We start from the raw sequence: 22,006 nt of genomic DNA on the forward strand, positions 1-22,006 counted from the left end.
CTCTCCCGCCTTCCCGCTCCAGAAAATTTCGCGTCAGACTTGGGTATCGTCTTGTGCGTTGGGCCTTACCGGGCCTAATTTGGGCTCATAACTACAATTAAGAATCTCTTTGATTGGTCTGTCCTACTAGAACCTCTGAAGTAACTCAAATTTTGAGTTCAGATTATGTTGGATTTTGGTGCTATTCTTGTATTGGCTTAAGTGCGGAAAAAGACCAAAAAACAAAAAAAATTACGTATAACTTAAGCCAAAGATCTATCTCCTTGATTGATTTCTAAAACTAAATTTATTTAACAATAAAATAAATTAATATAACATTATACCTTAGTTCCAAATTCTAATTGGAACTGCCGCTGGTCTTGCCTCGCTGCTGCTCCTCGGACAATAACACCAGATGTCTAGTGCCTCTATTAGTAGTACACCAAGAATGATCAGAGAGCGAGTATTTCTTCTGCCAGAAATACTATACTCGCAGCACTCAGCTAAACAAGTTGTCTCGTGCTTTGCAGATACTTTGATTCACAACTTATGTGTAAAAGCAGAGTTACCGCTGACTACGCAAGATTACAACCGCTCACCACTCAAAATATATACTTCTATACGTATATATTTCTTTCCTAACCCAAACACTATGTGAGAGGAAAAATCAAGAAAGAAAGGAACCTGGCTTCCGCAGACGATCAATCAGATTTCCAATCTTTCAATGGAATTTGGTATGCCTTTACCATCACCCTCCACCCCTATTTATAAGTGTATATTGCGGTTCTAGGGTTGCTAACAAGCCGAGTTAGCTCGAGTTATGGATAATTCGAACTCAACTCAGAAGATTGTGAGGCGACTTGACTCGAGTTGGGATTACCGAGCCGAGCTGGTTCGCTGACTCGAACTCAACTCGTGAGTAACTCGAGTTGGCTCGTAACTCATGAGCAAACTAGTTTAAGATGTTGAAATGTTGAATATTTGAAGTTTTGAACTAACGATTGTTGTGTTGTAATAATACAGTCTACATCGATTTAACAAACAATTTATAAATTTAACAAACAATCCACAACAATTTAATAAACTAACAAATTTAACAAACAATCCACATTCCACAACAATTTTACAAACAATCCACAAATTGAAAACATGTCAGTAATCATTTAACAAAAGAAAAAACTACATATCTTCAATATTTCACATTCCACAATAATTTAACAAACAATCCACAAATTAAAAACATCTCACTAAGCACTTTGAACAAAAGAAAAATGTACATATCTCCAGCCTTCACCTTTCAACCTACAAAAAGAGCAAGAGAAAAAAGGATGAATACAAATGATGCTTGATAGAATGATAGGTCTTTTATAAGAATTAATAGGCAAAAATAAAACATATCATATCATATCATCATACCATATAACAAGAGAAAGTGGAAGTTATAGGCTTTGAGCCAACTGGAGATAAATAAAAGAAAACCATAAGAATCACAATTAAGTTGACCAATCTGACTCACAATTTTTTTATGGGTTGATCATAATTAAATTTAATCCCACATTACTAGATTAAGTATTTACTGACTTATTACTCTAATCTTAGAAAGCTAATAGGTTAGCAACAACTATATCAAAAAATTATTTAACTGTAGTACCTCTTTTTTCTGCACAACTGAGATTATTTAATCTGTAGCAACCTGAAAATACGTATAAAATATAATTAGTCTTAATTCATACAAAAGAACAACAGAAATAAACTAAATTGAAGGATATCATACCATTTTGGATTAATCATTGCTCATTTGGAATTGGAATGTCCAAATTCTCTTCCTCTATAGCGGATTGCTGAAAATAAATTTGTATTTGAAACATTCTCTTCTCTCTTTGATTGGTCTCGAATCATTGGCCTTAACAGCGAGCACTTTCTCTATAGCAGATTGCTGAGTATAAAGCTTTAAACTAATACAAATTTGAAACTGAAATCTTACTTGTAACGTTTGAATGGTGGTTTTTGCGGTTGCCTTTATCTAATCACTTCCACAAACGAGAATCTCCACCATATCTTTCGAGAGAGGACTTTGATAGTCGTCTAATATACGACCTCCGGCACTAAAGGCCGATTCCGAAGCCACATTCATGATCGGAATGCAAAGCACGTCATGTGCCAACTTGCTTAGAATAGGATACTTGCTGGAATTTTGATTCCACCACTTCAAAACATCAAAAGAATCTCATTTTCTACCAAATAATTAGGTTCTTCCAAATAGACTCAAGGTCAGATTTGGGTGGCTTTTCTACCCCCTAGTCTTAAGAAAAGCATAAAAATCATCATCTATTGGTGCCCGCACGTATGGGCAGCAACTGTTGCTGAATTTGAGGTGCTTGCGGCAAACTTAGCGGCAGCCTTAACCTTAGCCGCCATTTGCTCCTTTGAATACTTCTCAAATAGAACTTTAAGACTAGTGATTACCTCTTCTTTTCGAGTAACAACATCATCCGGATTTGGATACAACCTTCCAAAACTGAATTCAACCGAGACCAATTTAATTTGGATACAACCTTTCAAAACTGAATTCAACCGCGGTTCCAAGGGTGTAAAGTCGGTTTTGGCTTGGGGTGAAAAGACCAAAATGCCCCTGGCCCAATAATGTATTTACAGGGTCCAAAATGAATAGTTCTGGACCCAGAAAGACCCAGAATGAATAGTTCAAGGCCCAGAATAAATGGTTATTAGGCTTTGATTTGGGCTCAATATGAATAGTACATGGGCCCAGAATGGCCCAGACTGAATAGTATAAGGCCTAGAATGAATAATATCAGACCTGTGCTTTTAGGTTTTAACTCTTGGGCTTTCTTAATTATATTCTAAATATAATTAAGGCCCAAATATACTATTTCATATATATAATTGTTCTGAATAATTATATTTCATTTGTGGTTATAACAATAATTACACAATGTGTCATACACGCTTGTAATTTTAATCTGTTTAAGCCTATCATATTTATGATATTTCTATATTAATTATAATATTTATAATTAATGTTTCGCCATCTTATTTATTAATTATAACTATGTATAATTAATAATAAGATTCTCTGATCAGGTTCCTATATAGTGTGACCCGATAGAATCTGTGTTATGTTGGCAATAGAATTAAAAACTGTTTTAATTTCTATAGATCATAGTTGGCACCTGGTAGTGCACTGTGACCTCCAATTACACAGATGACGTTGTCCATTGCAGTAAACTTATTAATTTACTTGTGTTAATTTCATCGTCTCATAGCAACAGATCAGGTTCAGGGTAGGTATGTGTCATCCCTGCAATCCTAATCTTTTATTGATCTTTGAGTAGATTATTTTATATGATTAATCTCTATTAATCATACCGTATACGTATAATCCTACTCCTATCAAGGGGCCCAGTGTTACTATCGCTCATATAATAATACGAGGGATGATAGTACTTTTGGTGAGCATCTCTTCCTCCGCACAAGTCATGTGTATTGAAATGTCACCTTTATAACTACCTTTTACAGACAACGTTTGATAACACTTACAAATACACATTTCTCATGTAGGAAATGTTAACTAGTTGCACCATTAATTGCTCTAAAAACTGAAAATAATTACAATTAAGAGTAAAAAGATGAGTTTAGAGAAATTTGACACGCATGATGTTAACAGAGTTAGGCAAAACAAAGGCCTACGTCTCCGGAGCTTCGCAACCTCTTGTGGGTACGCCTTTCTATTACCCAGTACGAAAGGATTACAACTTGTGAACTGTTGAGCCCTTACACACCAACCGAAAAATCAATCGGCCAACTCAAAGAGATGATAACAAGGTCTCTTAGTTCAAGCTACTCAAGAGAAACACTCAATAGATCACTCTAATCTAAGCTAACTTAAGATTAGTGAAGTGGGTTTGAGGTTATTTGAGAAATTTTGAAGTTTTAAGCTCTCACAACAATGGAGTAAGCTAAGCTCTCAGAAAATCATTTTTTAGAAGTTTAGAGCCGGCTCAGATAATTTGGGAAGAAAGCCCAAAGCTCTATTTATAGAGATAGCTCAAAAATGATCTATTTGACCTAAAACATTATCAACGTTTTAGTTCAAAATGTGATTTAGGGTTTCAATTTTCTGATAGCTTAGTAAAACGTTACCAACGATTGTAAAACGTTATGTAACATTTTCTACTATAAAAACTTGATCAAAAACAGGAATTTCTGAAGCTCAGATTTAATTAAAACATTACAATATTTTTCAAACGTTATAACGTTTGTAACTTGAATTTTGAATTTGATATAGATGTACTTAACGTTCTAACATTCCTAAAACGTTATAACATTTTCAAGTTGATTCTGTACAGCTGTGCTTCATCAGTTCTGTCAGTCCTAAAACGTTACAATGTTTATAAAACGTTACAACATTTTAAGCTATTTCTGAGTTTGATCAAACTGTTACTTCAGTATTTCTGACAGGCCTAAAAAGTTACAACGTTTTACAAACGTTACCAACATTTGATCCCTGTGTAAACAGCCTCAAACATACTTTACCAAGCTTCTGATTTTACAATTTGTATTCTTGATAATTGTCTTCATGATTTCTTCAGTCCAAGTATTTCATAATGCAATTCCATTTGACTTGAACTTACATATCTTTCAAAAATAAAAGAAATCATAAAATTCAATAATTGTATGTTTTTGCAAATTAGTCAAATAGATGAAAAAAATTATTGCTCAAACAACAGGAAAGACCACACCTCATACTGTATAACTTAACACTGAAATGAAACCGTTAATGACACAAACACATTACCATTTAACATCTCATTTAGGATCAGTCAAATATCATGTTCTTAACATGTATCTATGTAATTAAATGACAACTCTTTGTCTATGGTCTGTGAAACTCAACCATCATTTAATCAACATACTAACCTTATAATGGCTAATTAGTGTTCCTGCTAATTACCACGATTAGTGACTATTTAGAGTATTTATCATCTATATTATGAAGTTTCACAATTTCAGTCATGAACTGATTCATAAAGGCAATAAAACTCATGGAACAAAATGATATACATTAATCATCCAATTCATGAACAAAGTACGAATTATGATTGACTGCTAGATTACTACCTAACAAATTAAACGGTCTGAATCTAAACTCAAAATTTAACTCAGTTGAAATGAATTTATAAAGAAGGTTGGATCCAATTAGGGGTGTGAACGGGTACAGTAAAAGTCGAGTGGAAGCATTTTCATACCCATACCCGCCACAAATTATTCTTACCTATACCCTACCCTTACCCGTTACAAATTGCCTTACCCGTACCCTATCCTTACCCATTGTAGTTGTCAGATAACGAAACGTTAACGGGTAAATAACGGTTAATACTTGTATAATAATTATTTTTATTATTTATTAAATAACACACTAAGACATATTTATTTGTCACATATATAATTACATTACTAATATGAAAAATAATTTCTGCTAAATTTTTTTTTTATCAAAACACAAATTAAAAATACAAATATCTTTGTTCTTTAATTAAAAAAAAACATGCAAATAAAAGCAAAATTTAATATCTTGCTTATAACAAAAGACATACAATTTCTCATCTTATCAACTTTAATAAAATTTTAATAAGTACATTACTAATTATTACTTAAAAGTTAAAACATTATTATATAGAATTTCATGTAAATCAATTTCACTCTCATGAAAAATCTATTCTGACATAGATGAGTGCGCTCCATCAGCTTCTTCATAAGATGCATATGGTTAAAACTTTATTGAATTAAGTTAAGTAGGCTTTTAAATTTTATTGGAAATTTGGAATTTACTGAAAAGCGTGGAATCTATTTAAGTGTTTTAATGGTGATTATGTTTAACACAGTTACATATATGGTCAATTGTTCAAATTAAAAAATTTAATTAATTTTATTTTCCAAGATCAAGAGTTGTTGGACTGTTGGAGATGGATAATAATTCAATGCTCATTAAAATACATAATATATATATAGAGAGAGAGAGAGATGGGCTATGGTGCATTGCAATGCATGGAGAGGTTTGTGCATTGGACCATAAATCTAAAATTCAAATGGCCGATCCAAACCGTTCATCTTGTTCTCCATATTAATATGTGCTTGAAGACCAAATTTTACATTTTTCTGAATTTTTTTACTATTTATTAAGTATTTTACAAAATTGTTGATCCAACGGTGGCTGCTGATTTTATTGTTTTGTTAAGCCACCATTGGATCAACAATTTTGTAAAATACTTAATAAATAGTAAACAAATTCAGAAAAATGTAAAATTTGGTCTTCAAGCACATATTAATATGGAGAACAAGATGAACGGTTTGGATCGGCCATTTGGATTTTGAATTTTAGATTTATGGTCCAATGCACAAACCCCTCCATGCATTGCAATGCACCATAGCCCATCTCCATATATATATATATAGAGGTAGGCTAATATACAATCGATTGTTTCTGAGGTCCCGTACAACCAAGTCATTTTTCAATTTTTAAAATCCAAATGATCGATCCAAACCGTTCATTTTGTTCTCCATATTAATATGTGCTTCGAGACCAAATTTTACATTTTTATGAATTTTTTTACTATTTATTAAACCACTTTGAAAATCGCTGATCCAACGGTGGCTTCTGATTTTACTGTTTTGTTAAGCCACCGTTGGATCAGCGGATTTTAATGTGGCTTAATAAATAGTAAAAAAATTCAGAAAAATGTAAAATTTGGTCTCCAAACACATATTAATATGGAGAACAAGATTAACGGTTTGGATCGATCATTTGGACTTTAAAAATCGGAAAATGACTTGGTTGTACGGGACCTCAGGAACAATCGATTGTATATTAGCCTACCTCTATATATATATATATATATATATATATAGAGAGAGAGAGAGAGAGAGAGATAGGCTAATATACAATCGATTGCACCACGCCTCTCGTACAACCAAGTCATTTTCCGATTTCTAAAGTCCAAATGATCGATCCAAACCGTTAGATGTCATCTCCATATTAAAATGTGCTTGGAGACCAAATTTTACATTTTTTGGAATTTTTTTACTATTTTTTAAACCACTTTGAAAATCGCTGATCCAACGGTGGCTTACCAAACAGTAAAATCAGAACCAAACCGTTGGATCAGCGATTTTCAAAGTGGCTTAAAAAATAGTAAAAAATTTCCAAAAAATGTAAAATTTGGTCTCCAAGCACATTTTAATATGGAGATGACATCTAACGGTTTGGATCGATCATTTGGACTTTAGAAATCAGAAAATGACTTGGTTGCACAAGAGACGTGGTGCAATGGATTGTATATTAGCCTATCTATATATATATATATATATATATATATATATATATATAATGTGGCTAATTTGCTACCGGAAGCACTTCGACCGAGGTGTTTCCGGGGCTATATTAGCATATGTGATGTTCAAACAACAAATTCAAACCGTTAGATGTTTAATCTATATTAAAATCTACTTGGAGACCAAATTTTATATTTTTTGGAATTTTTTTACTATTTATTAAGATGGTTTGAAAGTCGCTGTTTTTTACGGTGCAGAATTTTAATAAAAACAGCGATTTTCAAACCATCTTAATAAATAGTAAAAAAATTCCAATAAATGTAAAATTTGGTCTCCAAGTAGATTTCATCTCGGAAGAGAGGGAAGGAAGGAAAGGGGATGGAAGGTGATCAAGTAGAATTCATCTCGGCTACACTCCAATTTGGAGGTGAGATATTTTGTTGAGTTTCTATATAGCATTCACCTCGCTCCCCTCCTCTCCCTTTGTTTACCTCCAAATTTTTGGATTGTGGAGCAAGTGAACTCTCTGGGCAGGTTCGGTCACAGCCAAGTTCACCTTCCCTGCCCTCCTTTTTCTTTAATGATTGAGTTGTAGAGCATCCTAAAGGAATACCAACTTTTCAATACTGAAATACTGACATCATCCGATTTACAATCACCTGTATACTGTATGCAAAAGCAAACTCAACTAAAAGTATAAAACCCTTGAAAACTAAACCAAGTTCCAAACAAAGTAGACCTTTGAAAATATCATCTGACACATCAAACTCAACAGGCTCCTCTTTTGAGTTTAATAAGAAGGAAAATTGAAAAGCAAATCAAACCTACCACTACTAGTAGCTGATCCTATCAGTACCAATGTTTAATGTAGACAAGAAAACAAGTCCAAAATCAAGGTTTCTATATGCAAATAGCATCAGTTTTGTCAATCAACTTTGCGAGAGTTCTCTCAAAAAGCTTGCTGCAATTCACAACAAACCATCCAATATCAAGTTGATCCAGATTATCAATTGTTCAATGTTACAGGAAACTAATCTATAAATTGTCTTCTTCTTCGTCCATCTCTTCTCCTTCTTATTTCTCTTTTCCTTCCTTTTCCTCCATCTCTTCTTCTCATTGTTCTACATCTCCTTCTTCCTCCTCTTCTTCTGCTAAGCCTGCTTCACCTCCTACCACATCATCACCACCACCACCAACACCACCACCACCAGCCTCTTCATCATCATCATCTGTTGTTTCCGTCACATGCCGCATGGACCCATGCAACAGCTCCTCTATTTCATCTAGAGATTCATAAATGTGCCCCTGCTTGCTCTCAACCAACTGACAATTTTCATGTTCACATACTATCTTCCTCAACTTCTTCTTAAATTCATCAGATAAATCCTACAAAAAAATTTAATAATAGTAAGAATGATTAATAATAGTGATGGAACAAGAACAACACAGACAAAAGAAAAAAAATTAGGGTCAGAGGGTGGCATACAACAGCAACGGTTATGACAGAAAGAAAATGGACAAAGAGATACATCTCACAATATCCTAATCCCCCTAAATTATTTCATCACAATGACTCACAAATAGATTCAAGAGAACTTGGTAACAAAACTACCTAAAATAACAATTTTAGATCAAATTTAATAAAAGAAGATAAAGTTAGACAAATGTATTAATGACTAAGGTAACTACTAATTTGAATCCTTGGTTAATGACATTATTATTAAAGATTATTTTTTGAGAGTAATAGGCACCAAAATAGCTTGAAAAGTTGTACTCAATTTAGCCTAATCAATAAGACGACTCAACCAGACCTAAAATAAACAATAAGTTAAGAAAAGTATTCCCGAGTAACATAACTAATTTGAACTCTTGATCAATGACATTATTCATTAGGCTTATTTTTCAAGACAAGCAACAAAGCTCACAATTCATTATAACCATACAAATCTTGATCTGAAAAGTTGAACTCAATAGGCTTATTTAATAAGCCAACTAACCAAATCTTAACTCAATTTGCAGGATAAACTTCATCAAAGAAACAACCTAATAGGAATATGGTGTTTCATTTTATTCTAGAGAGATTTTGTTTCCTAAATAAAATAACAAAAGAGCAAAAATAAAAGAATATGTGCAAAAAAATCTGGTTTAAACAGCTAGGCCCAGATTTTGGTGTAAAAGATAAGTACCTCGCAACAGTAAAAGGTCAAGTTCTCCAAAATTGGTGAATGTTGGACGAGACATTCTATCATATCCATCGAATAAATCAGACAACCATCAAAATTCTCAAAATGTACGGCCTTCAGATTCTCAAAGTACGGACAGTTATTGAGAGCATGTTTTAGCATACCCTTCATATAAAGTAAGAGAACCAGAATTAAATAAAGAAACAAATAAATAAAACAACAGTTATCTAGGAGAACATTTTTAAATGATAAAAGCACTCAGTATAAATTTGTAAAGTGATTACCACAGCTTCTGATCCATGAAGAACTACATCAAGGTTTGTCACTCTCAAAAGGTTGTTCAGGATCTTGGCCTCGCTATTATAGAATTGTGTCACACGTTGAACATGCTCAGTAAAAAAGCAAACAGATGCTTTTACTAACGATGACATGTTTTCAAAAGCAAACTCTGCAGTATCAGAGGACATAATGGTGACTTTCAAATACTGGAGACTTGGAATGGAAACCCGAATCTCCTCAAGGATACAACAACCATTAAGAACTAAACTCTTAAGATTGCCACAATAAATCTGAGAAAAGTTCAATCCACAAGCATACAGCTCCAACTCTTCAAGCTTGGGACAACCCAGTAGAAGCTTGCTCATGAAATCAGCTGTGATTGTAAAATAACCTAGGTTTAATCTTTTCAGACTTGGAAGATTAACCAACTTTGGTTCTAGGACTTCAAGAAAATATTCTTGGTCAACTTGTAGCTTCATCTCCTCTAGAGATGAACATGTAAAAGCCATATCAGGCACGTCTACATAGGCATCACTAGGTTGCACATATATAGATAGCACCCGAGGGCTCTGCACTAGAACGAGACTAATCCACCTTCTCACAGGATGATCATGATCTTGATACTCTTTAATTTGATACTTCCAAACCAGCGTGAACCTATCTATCTGTTGACCTCGTCGTGAGGCTAACACAGCATCAATTAACCTCACAAAGTTCTCATGGCATTCTGAGTGTTCATTGATTAATAAAGTTCCGTGTTTCAGACGCCAAAATTCAGAAAAATCATATTCAAGGACCGGCACTGAGGCCCACACTTTATTCCATCGCTTTGAAAGCACCGACGTCTGTACTGCCTGCTCAGTAGGCAGGTAAGAAAGGATGTGATCTAGATATGTGTCATGCAAAGCACTTATCCGATCGTTGCCACTCATCTTGCTGCTTAAATAGAAAATTTTTAATCCCTTCAAAAAAATCATTTTGTCAAAACCCTTCAAAGAATCATTCTTGTATTAGGTGCACGTAGATCAAACAAGACAACCAGTAATTAAAGAGAATTTTTTATACCTCTTTTTTTTTTTGACAAAAGTGGGGGTTATTACCCCACCACTTTCATTACGAAACTAATGTTTTAGTTACAAAAGGGGTTGGTACAGAGACTGTACCAACATGCCTTGAACATTCAAAAGGAGTTAATATCTAAGGAATTAGACTATGCACACAAGCATAAGTCATCAGTTCTAGAAATAGTAAAAGCTAAAACATGAAAGCTGCAAGTTTCCTTAGAGGTTACAGTTAGAGACAAAATTGGTTACAACCATAGAAATACGAAAGATCAGCCACAACATTTGGAGCACACCATATTGCTGTCAGACTGAGACCCAGAATCAAAAGTTATCTATACCTTAAAACGCCTGAGACACGGTAGATCGTTGCAAAGAATCGAGCCCCTCAATTTAAGTTGCTAGCGTTTGGGTCTTTTGGTGTTGAGAACTACACGATGTTTCAAAGACTCAAGCACCTCGCTCCTTCAATTTGCTAGGGTTAGAATCTTTTGGCGAAGCAATACTACTATAGCGGTGCTAGTGTTTCGATGTAATTTTGGGAGCAAATCTTGAGAAGTGAGCGAGGTGAGAAGTGAGAAGAGAAGTGAGAAGTGAGAAGAGACGGGTTCTATAGACGAGTGAGGGCATTAAATTGATGACCGGGAAGAAATGAAAAGATTGTGAGCTTAAGTAATTTTTTGAAAGGACTCAATTTAATTGGGCTGTAATTTATCATTTACCACGGTCTTTATGTAGAATTTCAGGCCGCCTGGTCGAAGGGAGTCCATTAACTCAAAAGAGCATCTTTTGAGTTTAATGCATCTCAGCCGTTTGATACGGCTGATCAGGATCGGAGCCTAACGCACGGGGCCCTTTGAAATTAGTGCGGATCTCAATCGGACGGTCCAGATATATTAATGCTAGTTCCATTAATGCAGAGGGTACGGATTCGATTTAAGGAGGGTCCTATTTAGGTGGAAGCCAATCTACTCCTTTTCTTGAGTAAAAGGACTCTCGTATTCTCCAATCCGAACGGTTTCAATTACATTTTTTTTATATCAATAGATTTAATAGATTATATTGATATAAAAGAAAAATGTAATTGAAACCGTTTGATTGATTTTGAACGGTTCAAATTGGAGAATAGGAGGGTCCTCCTTTTCTCAAGAAAATGAGTAGAGTTCATTCCCTATTTAGGTCACTTCTTTATTCATGAAATCACAAGTTTATAATCCATGGTGGCACCTTTGATCAAGCTTTTTCTGAATAAGGTTAACCTACTCCTCCATGAGACTCTTACTCTCTGCTACCACCAGTTAACCTACTCCTCCATGAGACTCTTACTCTCTGCTACCACCAAGGCTGTGCTCCAAAAATCTTCGCATAGAGGGAAAGAACAAAAGGGAAAGAGAGGGATCAGCGTTGATTTCACTCCCTCTATACTCTGATTTGGGAGTGACAAATCTCAGAGCTTTTGTACAACAAACTCAACTTCTCTCCCCTTCGCTCCCCTTCGTTTTCTCTTCGATTTTTCTCACAAGGGAATAGCTCAGTCAGATCCGGACTGCTGGGATTTCAGCTCCGCTCCCTTCCCTTCCCTTTAATGAATAATATTTCACATTGTGTGGAGCATAGCCTAAAATCCCCACTCAATTTCTCTTAGGGCGTGCTCCAGAAATTTAAGTAAAGGGGGAGGGGAGGGAAGGGGAGGGGGTAGAAGGGAAGAGAATGGTAAGGCATGGGGCAACTTATAGGCACTTGCTCCAGTGAAAAGTACATAGGGAAAGAAGATTAAGAAATAATTTGTTGTTTTAACTTATATTTTATATTTTATGTAAATATGACTATTTTGCCCTCACCTCTTTAAAGTTTTTTCACATAGGACTTGTAGAATAATGTTAAACCATAATTGAATTCTGTCAAAGCTTGACACAATACTTTGTATGAGGTAAGCGATGAATTATTCCAGGTATTACATTCTAGAAATTTGGATAACTATTCAGATTTATACAATTCTCAAAAATAACACTAGCAAATCAGGAGTGGAAAGCAACTATGCAGGAAGAACTTAGGGCTCTCGACAAAAACAAGACGTGGGAGGTAGTGTCATTACCAGCAGGAAAGAAAAGACAGTTGGGTGCAAGTGGGTCTTCACAGTGAAGTAGAGCCTATAAGGGTGCATTAAGCGCTACAAAGCACTGTTGGTAGCAAAGGGGTATAGTCAGACGTATTGCACTGACTATGATGAGACCTTTGCACTAGTCGCGAAGATGAGCACAATAAGGACGCTGGTTTCTCTGGCAGTGAATGGTGGGTGGAAGCTACACCAACTCGACATAAAAAATACATTTCTTCATGAAAGGGATACAGTCAGACGTATTGCTGGATGAGGTGTAATACCTGGAGGTGTAATGCCTACATGAAAAATACATTTCTTCATGGAGATACCACCAAGTTTTGGCACAAACCAGACAGTCGACAAGGTGTGCAGGCTCAGAAAGTAACTTAATGGGTTGAAGCAATCTCCTCGAGCCTAGTTTGATAGGTTTAGAAGGGCTATGGTAGGCATGGGATATCAGCAGATCAATGCAGACCATACAGTATTCTTTCGGCAACAAGGAGGTCACACTACGATGCTTGTTGTGTATGTTGATGATATGATTATCACATGTGATGATGAAAGGGAGATTGCTCAACTAAAGAAGAAATTGGGAAAATAATTTGAGGTCAAAGACCTAGGCTTGCTTCGATATTTTTTTGGGATTGAGGTAGCTCGTGGAGCAGAGGGGATAGTCATATCTCAGAGAAAGTATGCACTAGATCTCCTCACAGAAACAGGCATGTTGGGATGCAAGCCTGCAGTCTCTCTAATTGATCAGAAGTTCAAGTTGAGTGCAGAGGCAGGAGAGCCAGTTGATCGTGAGAGGTACCAGAGATTGGTAGGTAGACTGATCTATCTAAGTCATACTCATCCCGACATCTCATTTGCAGTGAGCGTTGTGAGCCGCTATATGCATGATCCAAGGAAGAGTCATATGGACGCAGTGTATCAAAATCTGAGGTGCACCAGGAAAGGGGTTAATCTTCAAAAAGAATGGTCATTTAGGCATTGAGGACTATTGTGATTCTGACTGGGCTAGTTGTGTCGATGATAGAAGGTCCACATCAGGATATTGCATGTTCATAGGAGGCAACTTAGTCTCTTGGAAAAGCAAGAAGCAGTAGTAGCGAGGTCAACAGCAGAGTATAGGGCCATGGCCTTAGGAGTTGCCGAGATGTTGTGGCTGAGAGCTCTATTGGTAAAGCTGAAGATGGACCACGAATCTCAAATGAAGTTGTGATCCGATAACAAGTCAGCAATCAACATTGTCAACAATCCAATGTAGCACGACAGAACCAAACAACATGTTGAGATTGATAGGTTCTTCATTAAGGAGAAGCTGAATAATGGACTACTAAAGCTAAGTCATGTTGCTACTGGAAAGCGACTGCCTCACCAAGGAACTTAGCTTATTAGGTCTATCTAGATTGTGTGACAAGATGAGCTTAGTGGAGGATATCTTTCATCTATCTTGAGAGAGAGTGTTGAGATTTGTATCTTTGTTTAGGGACCTATTGGTAATTAGGAAATATAAAGAAGTCTAAGGATTTGTTTGTAAGAATGTAAGCTCTGTATAAATTCAAGAGGTCAATCAATAAAGTATTTTTTTTGGCTGAAATTCTATTCCAGTTGCCAAAACCAAAATCTCTGAGAATATTCGTGTCTAGTTCATTTTCTCCACTATGAAAAACTTCAAAATCAACGTAAGTTTTGAGCCCCATCTTTGTCTAAGCATTCCATTTCTAAGCTCTGATTGTTTACGAACCAAACGCTTCAATTTAAATGTTCTTAATTGTACTACAAAATAAAATAAACCCTACTACCTACTAATTCAGCTATGTATTTATTAATTCGTTCTATAACTGTAATCCGACTGAACAGCATACCAGTATCAGGAATATATCATTAGATAAGAAATTCACAGGGACTTATAAATCCTTCTATGTCAATCAAGGAATCACCTCTAACAGAGAAGTGGACGAGAGAGAAATAAAACATAAAAAAATGGGCTATACTACTATAGTGTTCCCCATTTAGCAAATACAGAAACTGTTTTGCATTAATTAAAACTTCTCCTGACACACACATTCATCATATGACGAAATGATTGTTATATTAGTAGGAGAAGCGAAAATTAGCATATGCAATTTGTCTCAGAAGCTTTCATACAGTGCGTAATACTTGAATGGAGAGCAGCAACAAGAAAAAATGATTGGGGATTAATAAACAACAATAGTTGTGCTGTACATTAATGGATTCTGATCCGTTCAACATTGTCACTAGATGAATATATACTTGTAAACTAAATTTAACATTTTAAGAATTTTTTATTAGTTTTTTAGATGGGTAGAAAATCACTTGATCTGAACCATCCCAAAACATTGATTTTCTTCTCATATAAAAAAATAGTAAAAAATATTTAAAAAATGTAAATTTTAGTTTACAAGTACATATTCATATATAGACCATGTTGAATGGTCCATATCGACCATTAGGATTTTGAAGGTAAAAATATTGATCCATAGTACGGACCACTCCACGCTATGCATAGTACCATAGCCTCACTCATTCAGAAATTATTTGTCATCTTTCTTTTATTTAGTTCCTCTTATAGTATGCCTGTGGCAAGTTTGGAGACTTTCATTTGTTGCAATCATAGTTACATGATTCGCGAATAATTTATTTTTTTGGTGATGCCGAACCGAACGTCGAATTATTCGGTTAATCAAACTTTGACTAAATTAAACCCGATAATTCGTGAATTTTACGAATTATTCGCAAATTTTTTCTGAATTTTTTCACAGAACTTTTTGTTTTTTTTGCTCTTTTGCAGGACTAAGATCTCTGATCCAGATAATTCCAAATCATTCCCGAATTATACCCGAATTATTTTCAAATTACGAATTTTTTACTTCGCCGAACCGAACCCAAATAATTCATTTGTCACTATGGTTGTAATCATGTATGAAACATCTCAGTTGAAGCTGCTTTGGGAGGATTAGTTCATGATATAATATATCATATGCTGATTACTTTCTAGTTTCTAGCAGCAACAGGCCATGGGTCATAACTTATTACTTATCAAGTTATTTAATCACGAAAACAAGCACAGTAGTAATGCTACTGCGCAAAACAAAATGTTAAAGGAATACCAACTTTTCAATACTGAAATACTGACATCATCCAATTTACAATCACGTGTACTCTGTATGCAAAAGCAAAATCCACTAAAAGTATAGAACCCTTGAAAACTAAACCAACCTCCAAACTTTCAAACGACAATATAAAAGGTAATCCAGTTTTGCAGAACATCGACGCTCAGACAACCGGGCTCAGGGGACACAATTGATTTCTGGGAAGACCTATTGGAACATATGCAACTCAAATTGGATATAAACTGAACCAAGCGACACAGATACCGGCAATGTTCAGAGAAGACCTATCGGAACAGGCACAAGAACAGAAACAGGAGCTAATACAACTAATACGGGATATCTCAACACAGCTGAATAGAAAAGATGGGGCCAAGTGGTACTGGACGATGGATGGCCAGTTCTCAGTCAAAACAGCATATTATGCTTTAAAAGACACACCGGGAGGAGGCACAGGATATGGAAATTAAGAGATCCACCAAGATTCAAAGTGTTTGCTTGGATCATGGTTCAAAACAGGATACAGACTTTGGATAATATAGCAAAAAGAGGAGTTTGCGTGGTCAACAGATGTGTGATGTGCGAGAGGGAGCTAGAAATGGTTAGACACCTATTTCAGGATTGCTCACAAGTCAAGGTATTATACTCAAAAATCAAGGACCACTTGCAAATTGGGACACCTACAATTGCGGCACTCACAGGCAGACACAACAGTAATAGTCAGAGATCGGGATTACTGATAACAATGTTCATATGGTGGAGGGAGCGATGTGGCCGAATATTTGCAGAGGCAAATCACACAATGCAGGAATTAATTGAACAAATACTGCTACAGAGCAGATATAGTGCAATGGAACAAACGCAGCAATCAAACACAGCCTAAATCAGAAAAATCAGAAGCCGCGGCAAAATTCAAAGGTGGGGCAACAGGTCACATGCATTATATAAAGAAAATCAGGGACCAAATTGCATAATTTGCTAAGGAGAAATACTGACAAGATATGGCAATGGCTTTGAGGGTACCAGCAGCTAGTGTACCAACAGAAGAAATTTTTATTTTTTATTTTTTATTTTTATTTTTTAGTTTTTAGTTTTTTTTTAAAAAACAGTTTCATTATGTTTTCCATTTAATGCTTTCGTATTTCCAGATTTACTTATTTGTAACTCAACTATTATAGATTTACTTATTTGTAGCTCAACTGTTATGAGCTCAATTGCTTTTTATTTTGGTGGTTACCACCCTTGTGTAACGGATCCTTTCTTTTAACATAAATGTGGACAAGACCCTCATTTTTACTCAAAAAAAAAACCAACCTCCAAACAGAGTAGACCTTTGAAATGTCATCTGACACATCAAACTCAACAGGCTCCTCTTTTGAGTTCAATAAGAAGCACAATTGAATAGCAAAACAAACCTACCAGTAGCTGATCCTATCCGTACCAATGTTTAATCTGGACAGGAAAACTAGTCCAAAATCAAGGTTTATGTATGCAAATAGCACAAGTTTGTCAATCAACTTTGTGAGAGTTCTCTCAAAAAGCTTACCACAATTCATAACAAACCGTCCAATATCAGGTTGATCTAGATTATGAATTGTTCAATGTCACAGGAAACTAATCTATAAATTGTCTTCTTCTTCGTCCATCTCTTCTCCATATTATTTCTCTTTTCCTTCCTGTTCCTCTATCTTCTCCTCATTGTTCTACATCTCCTTTTTCCTCCTCTTCTTCTGCTAAGCCTGCTTCACCTTCTCCTCCCACATCATCACCACCACCACCAACACCGCCGCCACCACCACCATCATCGTCGTCATCGTCGTCATCGTCGTCATCGTCCTCATCATCATCATCATCATCATCATCATCTGTTGTTTCCACCAGATGCAGAGCGTACCGCAACAGCTCCTTTATTTCATCTAGAGATTCATAAACGTGCCCCTGCTTGCTCTCAACCAACTGACAATTTCTAGGTTCACATACTACCTTCCTCAACTTTTTCTTACATTCATCAGATAAATCCTACAAAAAAAAATAATAATAGTAATAATGATTAAATAATGATGGAACAAGAACAACACAGACAAAAAAAAAATAGGGTTAGAGGGTGGCATAGAACAGCAACGGTTATGACAATGAAAGAAAATGGACAAAGAGAAACATCTCACAATATCCTAATCCCACTATATTATTTCATCACAATGACTCGCAAATAGATTCAAGAGAACTTGGTAACAAAACTACCTAAAATAACAATTTTAGATCAAATTAAATAAAATATAAAATAAGTTAAACAAATGTATTAATGACTAACTACTAATAATCCTTGGTTAATGACATTATTATTCAAGATTATTTTTCAAGAGAAGTATGCACCAAAATAGCTCGCAATTGTTTCCTGACCAGACCAAAGTGATTACCTGAAAAGTTGTACTCAATTTAGGCTGATCAATAAGCCGACTCAACAAAACATAAAATAAACAATAAGTTAAGAAAAGTAGATAAGGTCAAACTAATAGGAATATGATCTTTCATTTTTCCTAGTGAGATTTTGTTTCCTAAATAAAATAATAAAGGAGCCAAAATAATATGTGCAAAAAATCTGGTATAAACAACTACGCCCAGATTTTGGAGTAAAAGATAAGTACCTTGCAACAGTAAAAGGTGAAGTTCTCCAAAATTGGTGAATGTTGGACGAGACGATCTATCATATCCATGGAATCAATCAGATCACCATCAAAAGTCTCCAAATGTATGGCCTTCAGATTCTCAAAGTACGGACAATTATTGAGAGCATGTTTTAGCATACCCTTCATATAAAGTAAAAGAACCAAAATTAAATAAAGAAACAAATAGATAAAACAACAATTATCTAGGAGAACATTTTTAAATCATAAAGGCACTCCGTACAAATTTGTAAAGTGATTACCGCAGCTTGTGGTCCATGAAGAACTACATCAAGGTTTGCCACTCTCGAAAGTTCATTCAGGATCTTGGCCTCGCTATTATAGAATTGTGTCACAAATTGAACATCAGTAAAAAAGCAAACAGATGCTCTAACTAACGATGACATGTTTTCGAAAACAAACTCTGTAGTATCGGAGGACATAATGGTGACTTTCAAATACTGGAGACTTGGAATGGAAACCCGAATCTCCTTAAGGGTCGAACAACCATCAAGAACTAAACTCTTAAGGTTGCCACAATAAATCTGAGGAAGGTACAATCTGCAAGCAAACAGCTCCAACTCTTCAAGCTTGGGACAACCCAGTAGAAGCTTGCTCATGAAATCAGCTTTGATTGTAAAACAACCTAGATTTAATCTTTTCAGACTCGGAAGATTAACCGACTCTGGTTCCAGGGTTTCAAACCAATAGTCTTGGTCAACTTGTAGCTTCATCTCCTCTAGAGATAAACATGTAAAAGCCACATCAGGCACGTCTACAATGGAAACACTAGGTTGCACATATATAGACAGCACCCGAGGGCTCAGCAGTAGAACGAGGGTAATCCACCTACTCACAGGATGATCATGATCGTCATACTGTTTAACTTGATCCTTCCAGACCAGTGTGAACCTATCTATCTTTTGACCATGTCGTGAGGCTAACACATCATCAATTAACGTCACAAAGTTCTCGTGGCATTCTGAGTGTTCATTGATTAATAAAGTTCCGTGTTTCAGACGCCAAAATTCAGAAAAATCATATTCGAGGACCGGCACCGAGGCCCACACCTTCTTCCATCGCTTTGAAAGCACCGATGTCCGTACTGCCTGTTCAGTAGGCAGGTAAGAAAGGATGTGATCTAGATATGTGTCATGCAAATCACTTATCCGATCGTTGTCACTCATCTTGCTACTTCAATAGCAACTCTTTAATCCCTTCAAAAAAATCATTTTGTCAAAACCCTTCAAAGAATCATTCTTGTGTTAGGTGCAAATAGATCAAACAAGACCAGTAATTAAAGATAGAGTTATCTATACCTTAAAACGCCTGAGACACGGTAGATCGCTGCAAAGAATCGAGCCCCTCAATTGAGAATTACACGATGTTTCAAAGACTCCAGCACCTCGCTCCTTCAATTTGCCAGATTTAGGATCTTTAGCTAAGCAATACTAGTGTAGCGGTGCTAGTGTTTCCAAGTAATTTTGGGAGTAAATCTTCTGATGAGAAATGGGGGAAGTGGAAGGCAGAGGACTTGAGGTTAGAGAAGGGAGAAGGGAGAAGGGAGAAGGGAGAAGAGACGGGTTCTATAGACGAGTGAGAGCATTAAATGATGACCGGGAAGAAATTAAAAGATTGTGGGCTTAAAGTAATTTTTTGAAATATGATTAAATTTAATTGGGCTTTAATTTATCATTTACATGGTCTTTATCTAGAATTATAGGCCTGGTCGAAAGTGGGTCTCATAGTTAAATATGACACCAGTCCATTTTTATTTTCATCTCTTACCTCTCTGCTACCACTATAATCCCCACTCAATTTGAAGAGAGGGAGGGGAGGGGAAGAGAAAGGAATTTTTTTAATGTAGTTGCTCCAGGAAAGCACACGAAGCAAAGAAAGAGCGTGGTGTAATATTTTAATTTAATTTATATTTTATCTATTAAGACCATTTTACCTCTAACATGATTTTTCCTCTTATCTATTGCTTATGTGCTTGTCTTTCTGAACAGAAGAACACCAGTAACTAACTTTAACCTTAAAATTGTACTCCAATGCAAAACTAACTTTGAACCGGTACGTTGGTACCATGCCACTCTACCTTCCAGCACTATTATTTGTTGGATATATTTTAGCTAGTTAGATTGCATCCAATACAATATAATTCTTTTGTTGGATCAACTGCATAAGTCACCATACAATACGGAAACAATTTTACATCTGAAAATGCATATATGGAGTAAATTGATTTAACTAAAGTCTGCAGTTACTAGATACATGTGAATATTTTTTTTAATTTATAGTATGTGCCTGCAAACGAAAACAGGGAATGCATCTTCTTTTATTAATAGTTATAAATACCTATCAACTAACCTTGCACTTTTCAACATACTGACATGCATATTTACATGTTATTTACACCATATCACCAACAGTATAAGTGTCATCTTCACTAATACTCCCAACACAAACATTCAAAACACATTTTCTTTTACCGAAAAAAAAAAGGCAAAGGCACTTTAACAAGAACTTGGGACTCCATGAGAAGATCGCCAAACATATAATTCAGCTTCAAATCTGCTTTAGAATCAGTGTTATTTTTCACTACATCTCCATTCTCGTGCCTCTTTCTGAAAAGGCCAAGCTGAAAAGCAAGAAATTGATTTAAATTAACAGAAGCATTATATTGAATTAAATATATTTTACAGCAATGGTGTCTGCTTGAAATTTACAGGAATTCCAGTTAGTTATAAATATTGCCCATGGAAACAGATAAGCTGTTCAAGTAGCTTAATTCTTTAGTCAAATTAACAAGCACAAGGCACACATTCCTGCAGCATCCATCTGATCAATTTCTTGCAAGAATTCTCACGCTGCCCCTTCTCCCCTGAGTCACCCCATCTGACCAATTTCCTGCAAGAATTCCCAAACTGCCACTTCTCCCTGAGTCACTGCTTCCATAATTACAGTGATTGAACAAAGCATGATAAATTGGATTTTTTTTATTGCAAAATTAGTGAAGGCAGGGTGTGCACATTTCCACCTTTTCAAGGTCAGACACGTGATATTATCTTTCTTATTGCCGGCACCTATTTATGTCACTTCCATTCATAAATATGCATGCAAGGAACCATTTCGCAACAAAAAAAAAGAAATATATAAGATCATACCTATTGATGGCGGCAATATCAGACCATTGAATTTCGATTTTGCTCTTGAGGCTGCCATCCAGTACTTCCCATGCAAGCTTGTGTTTTGC

At 35.6% G+C, this 22,006-nt stretch overlaps 3 protein-coding genes across 5 annotated transcripts; 1 reads left to right on the forward strand and 2 right to left on the reverse strand.

Moving 5' to 3' along the window:
• Window positions 1–8,249: 8,249 nt before the first annotated feature.
• On the reverse strand, window positions 8,250–10,723 carry LOC144567109 (F-box/LRR-repeat protein At3g58900-like). The gene is made up of 3 exons (XM_078317162.1): window positions 9,797–10,723; window positions 9,516–9,677; window positions 8,250–8,715 (listed from the first exon to the last, which is right to left on the reverse strand). The coding sequence occupies exons 1-3, from the start codon at window positions 10,721–10,723 to the stop codon at window positions 8,443–8,445; spliced, it is 1,362 nt and encodes a 453-aa protein (XP_078173288.1). The 3' UTR covers window positions 8,250–8,442.
• Window positions 10,724–13,392: 2,669 nt separating this feature from the next.
• LOC144567110 (uncharacterized) lies at window positions 13,393–14,343 on the forward strand. The gene is made up of 4 exons (XM_078317164.1): window positions 13,393–13,504; window positions 13,607–13,773; window positions 13,990–14,133; window positions 14,221–14,343. The coding sequence occupies exons 1-4, from the start codon at window positions 13,393–13,395 to the stop codon at window positions 14,341–14,343; spliced, it is 546 nt and encodes a 181-aa protein (XP_078173290.1).
• A 3,210-nt stretch (window positions 14,344–17,553) lies between these two features.
• Window positions 17,554–20,365, reverse strand: LOC144567846 (F-box/LRR-repeat protein At3g58900-like). 3 transcript variants are annotated; one of them, XM_078318040.1, is made up of 4 exons: window positions 20,070–20,365; window positions 19,014–19,958; window positions 18,733–18,894; window positions 17,554–18,106 (listed from the first exon to the last, which is right to left on the reverse strand). In XM_078318040.1, the coding sequence occupies exons 2-4, from the start codon at window positions 19,935–19,937 to the stop codon at window positions 17,783–17,785; spliced, it is 1,410 nt and encodes a 469-aa protein (XP_078174166.1). In that variant the 5' UTR covers window positions 19,938–19,958; window positions 20,070–20,365; the 3' UTR covers window positions 17,554–17,782. The 3 variants fall into 3 exon arrangements, with proteins under 3 accessions (XP_078174166.1, XP_078174164.1, XP_078174165.1); XM_078318038.1 differs by having other exon boundaries at window positions 19,014–19,967; XM_078318039.1 differs by having other exon boundaries at window positions 19,014–19,994.
• Between the last annotated feature and the right edge of the window lie 1,641 nt (window positions 20,366–22,006).

Source organism: Carex rostrata, chromosome 16 (assembly GCF_964058835.1).
Source record: "Carex rostrata chromosome 16, lpCarRost1.2, whole genome shotgun sequence".
Taxonomy (NCBI): Eukaryota; Viridiplantae; Streptophyta; class Magnoliopsida; order Poales; family Cyperaceae; genus Carex; species Carex rostrata.

Bases quoted from the DNA above. Each gene is read 5' to 3' on its own strand.
- LOC144567109 (XM_078317162.1), bottom strand. From the start codon at position 10,723: ATGAGTGGCAACGATCGGATAAGTGCTTTGCATGACACATATCTAGAT. The intron at 9,678-9,796 runs GTAATCACTTTA...CTTTATATGAAG, and splicing joins TTCATGGATCAGAAGCTGTG to GGTATGCTAAAACATGCTCT. The intron at 8,716-9,515 runs GTACTTATCTTT...ATTTTTTTGTAG, and splicing joins TGACCTTTTACTGTTGCGAG to GATTTATCTGATGAATTTAA.
- LOC144567110 (XM_078317164.1), top strand. From the start codon at position 13,393: ATGGTAGGCATGGGATATCAGCAGATCAATGCAGACCATACAGTATTC. The intron at 13,505-13,606 runs GTGATGATGAAA...GGATTGAGGTAG, and splicing joins TGATGATATGATTATCACAT to CTCGTGGAGCAGAGGGGATA. The intron at 13,774-13,989 runs GTAGGTAGACTG...TGTCGATGATAG, and splicing joins GTGAGAGGTACCAGAGATTG to AAGGTCCACATCAGGATATT.
- LOC144567846 (XM_078318040.1), bottom strand. From the start codon at position 19,937: ATGAGTGACAACGATCGGATAAGTGATTTGCATGACACATATCTAGAT. The intron at 18,895-19,013 runs GTAATCACTTTA...CTTTATATGAAG, and splicing joins TTCATGGACCACAAGCTGCG to GGTATGCTAAAACATGCTCT. The intron at 18,107-18,732 runs GTACTTATCTTT...TTTTTTTTGTAG, and splicing joins TCACCTTTTACTGTTGCAAG to GATTTATCTGATGAATGTAA.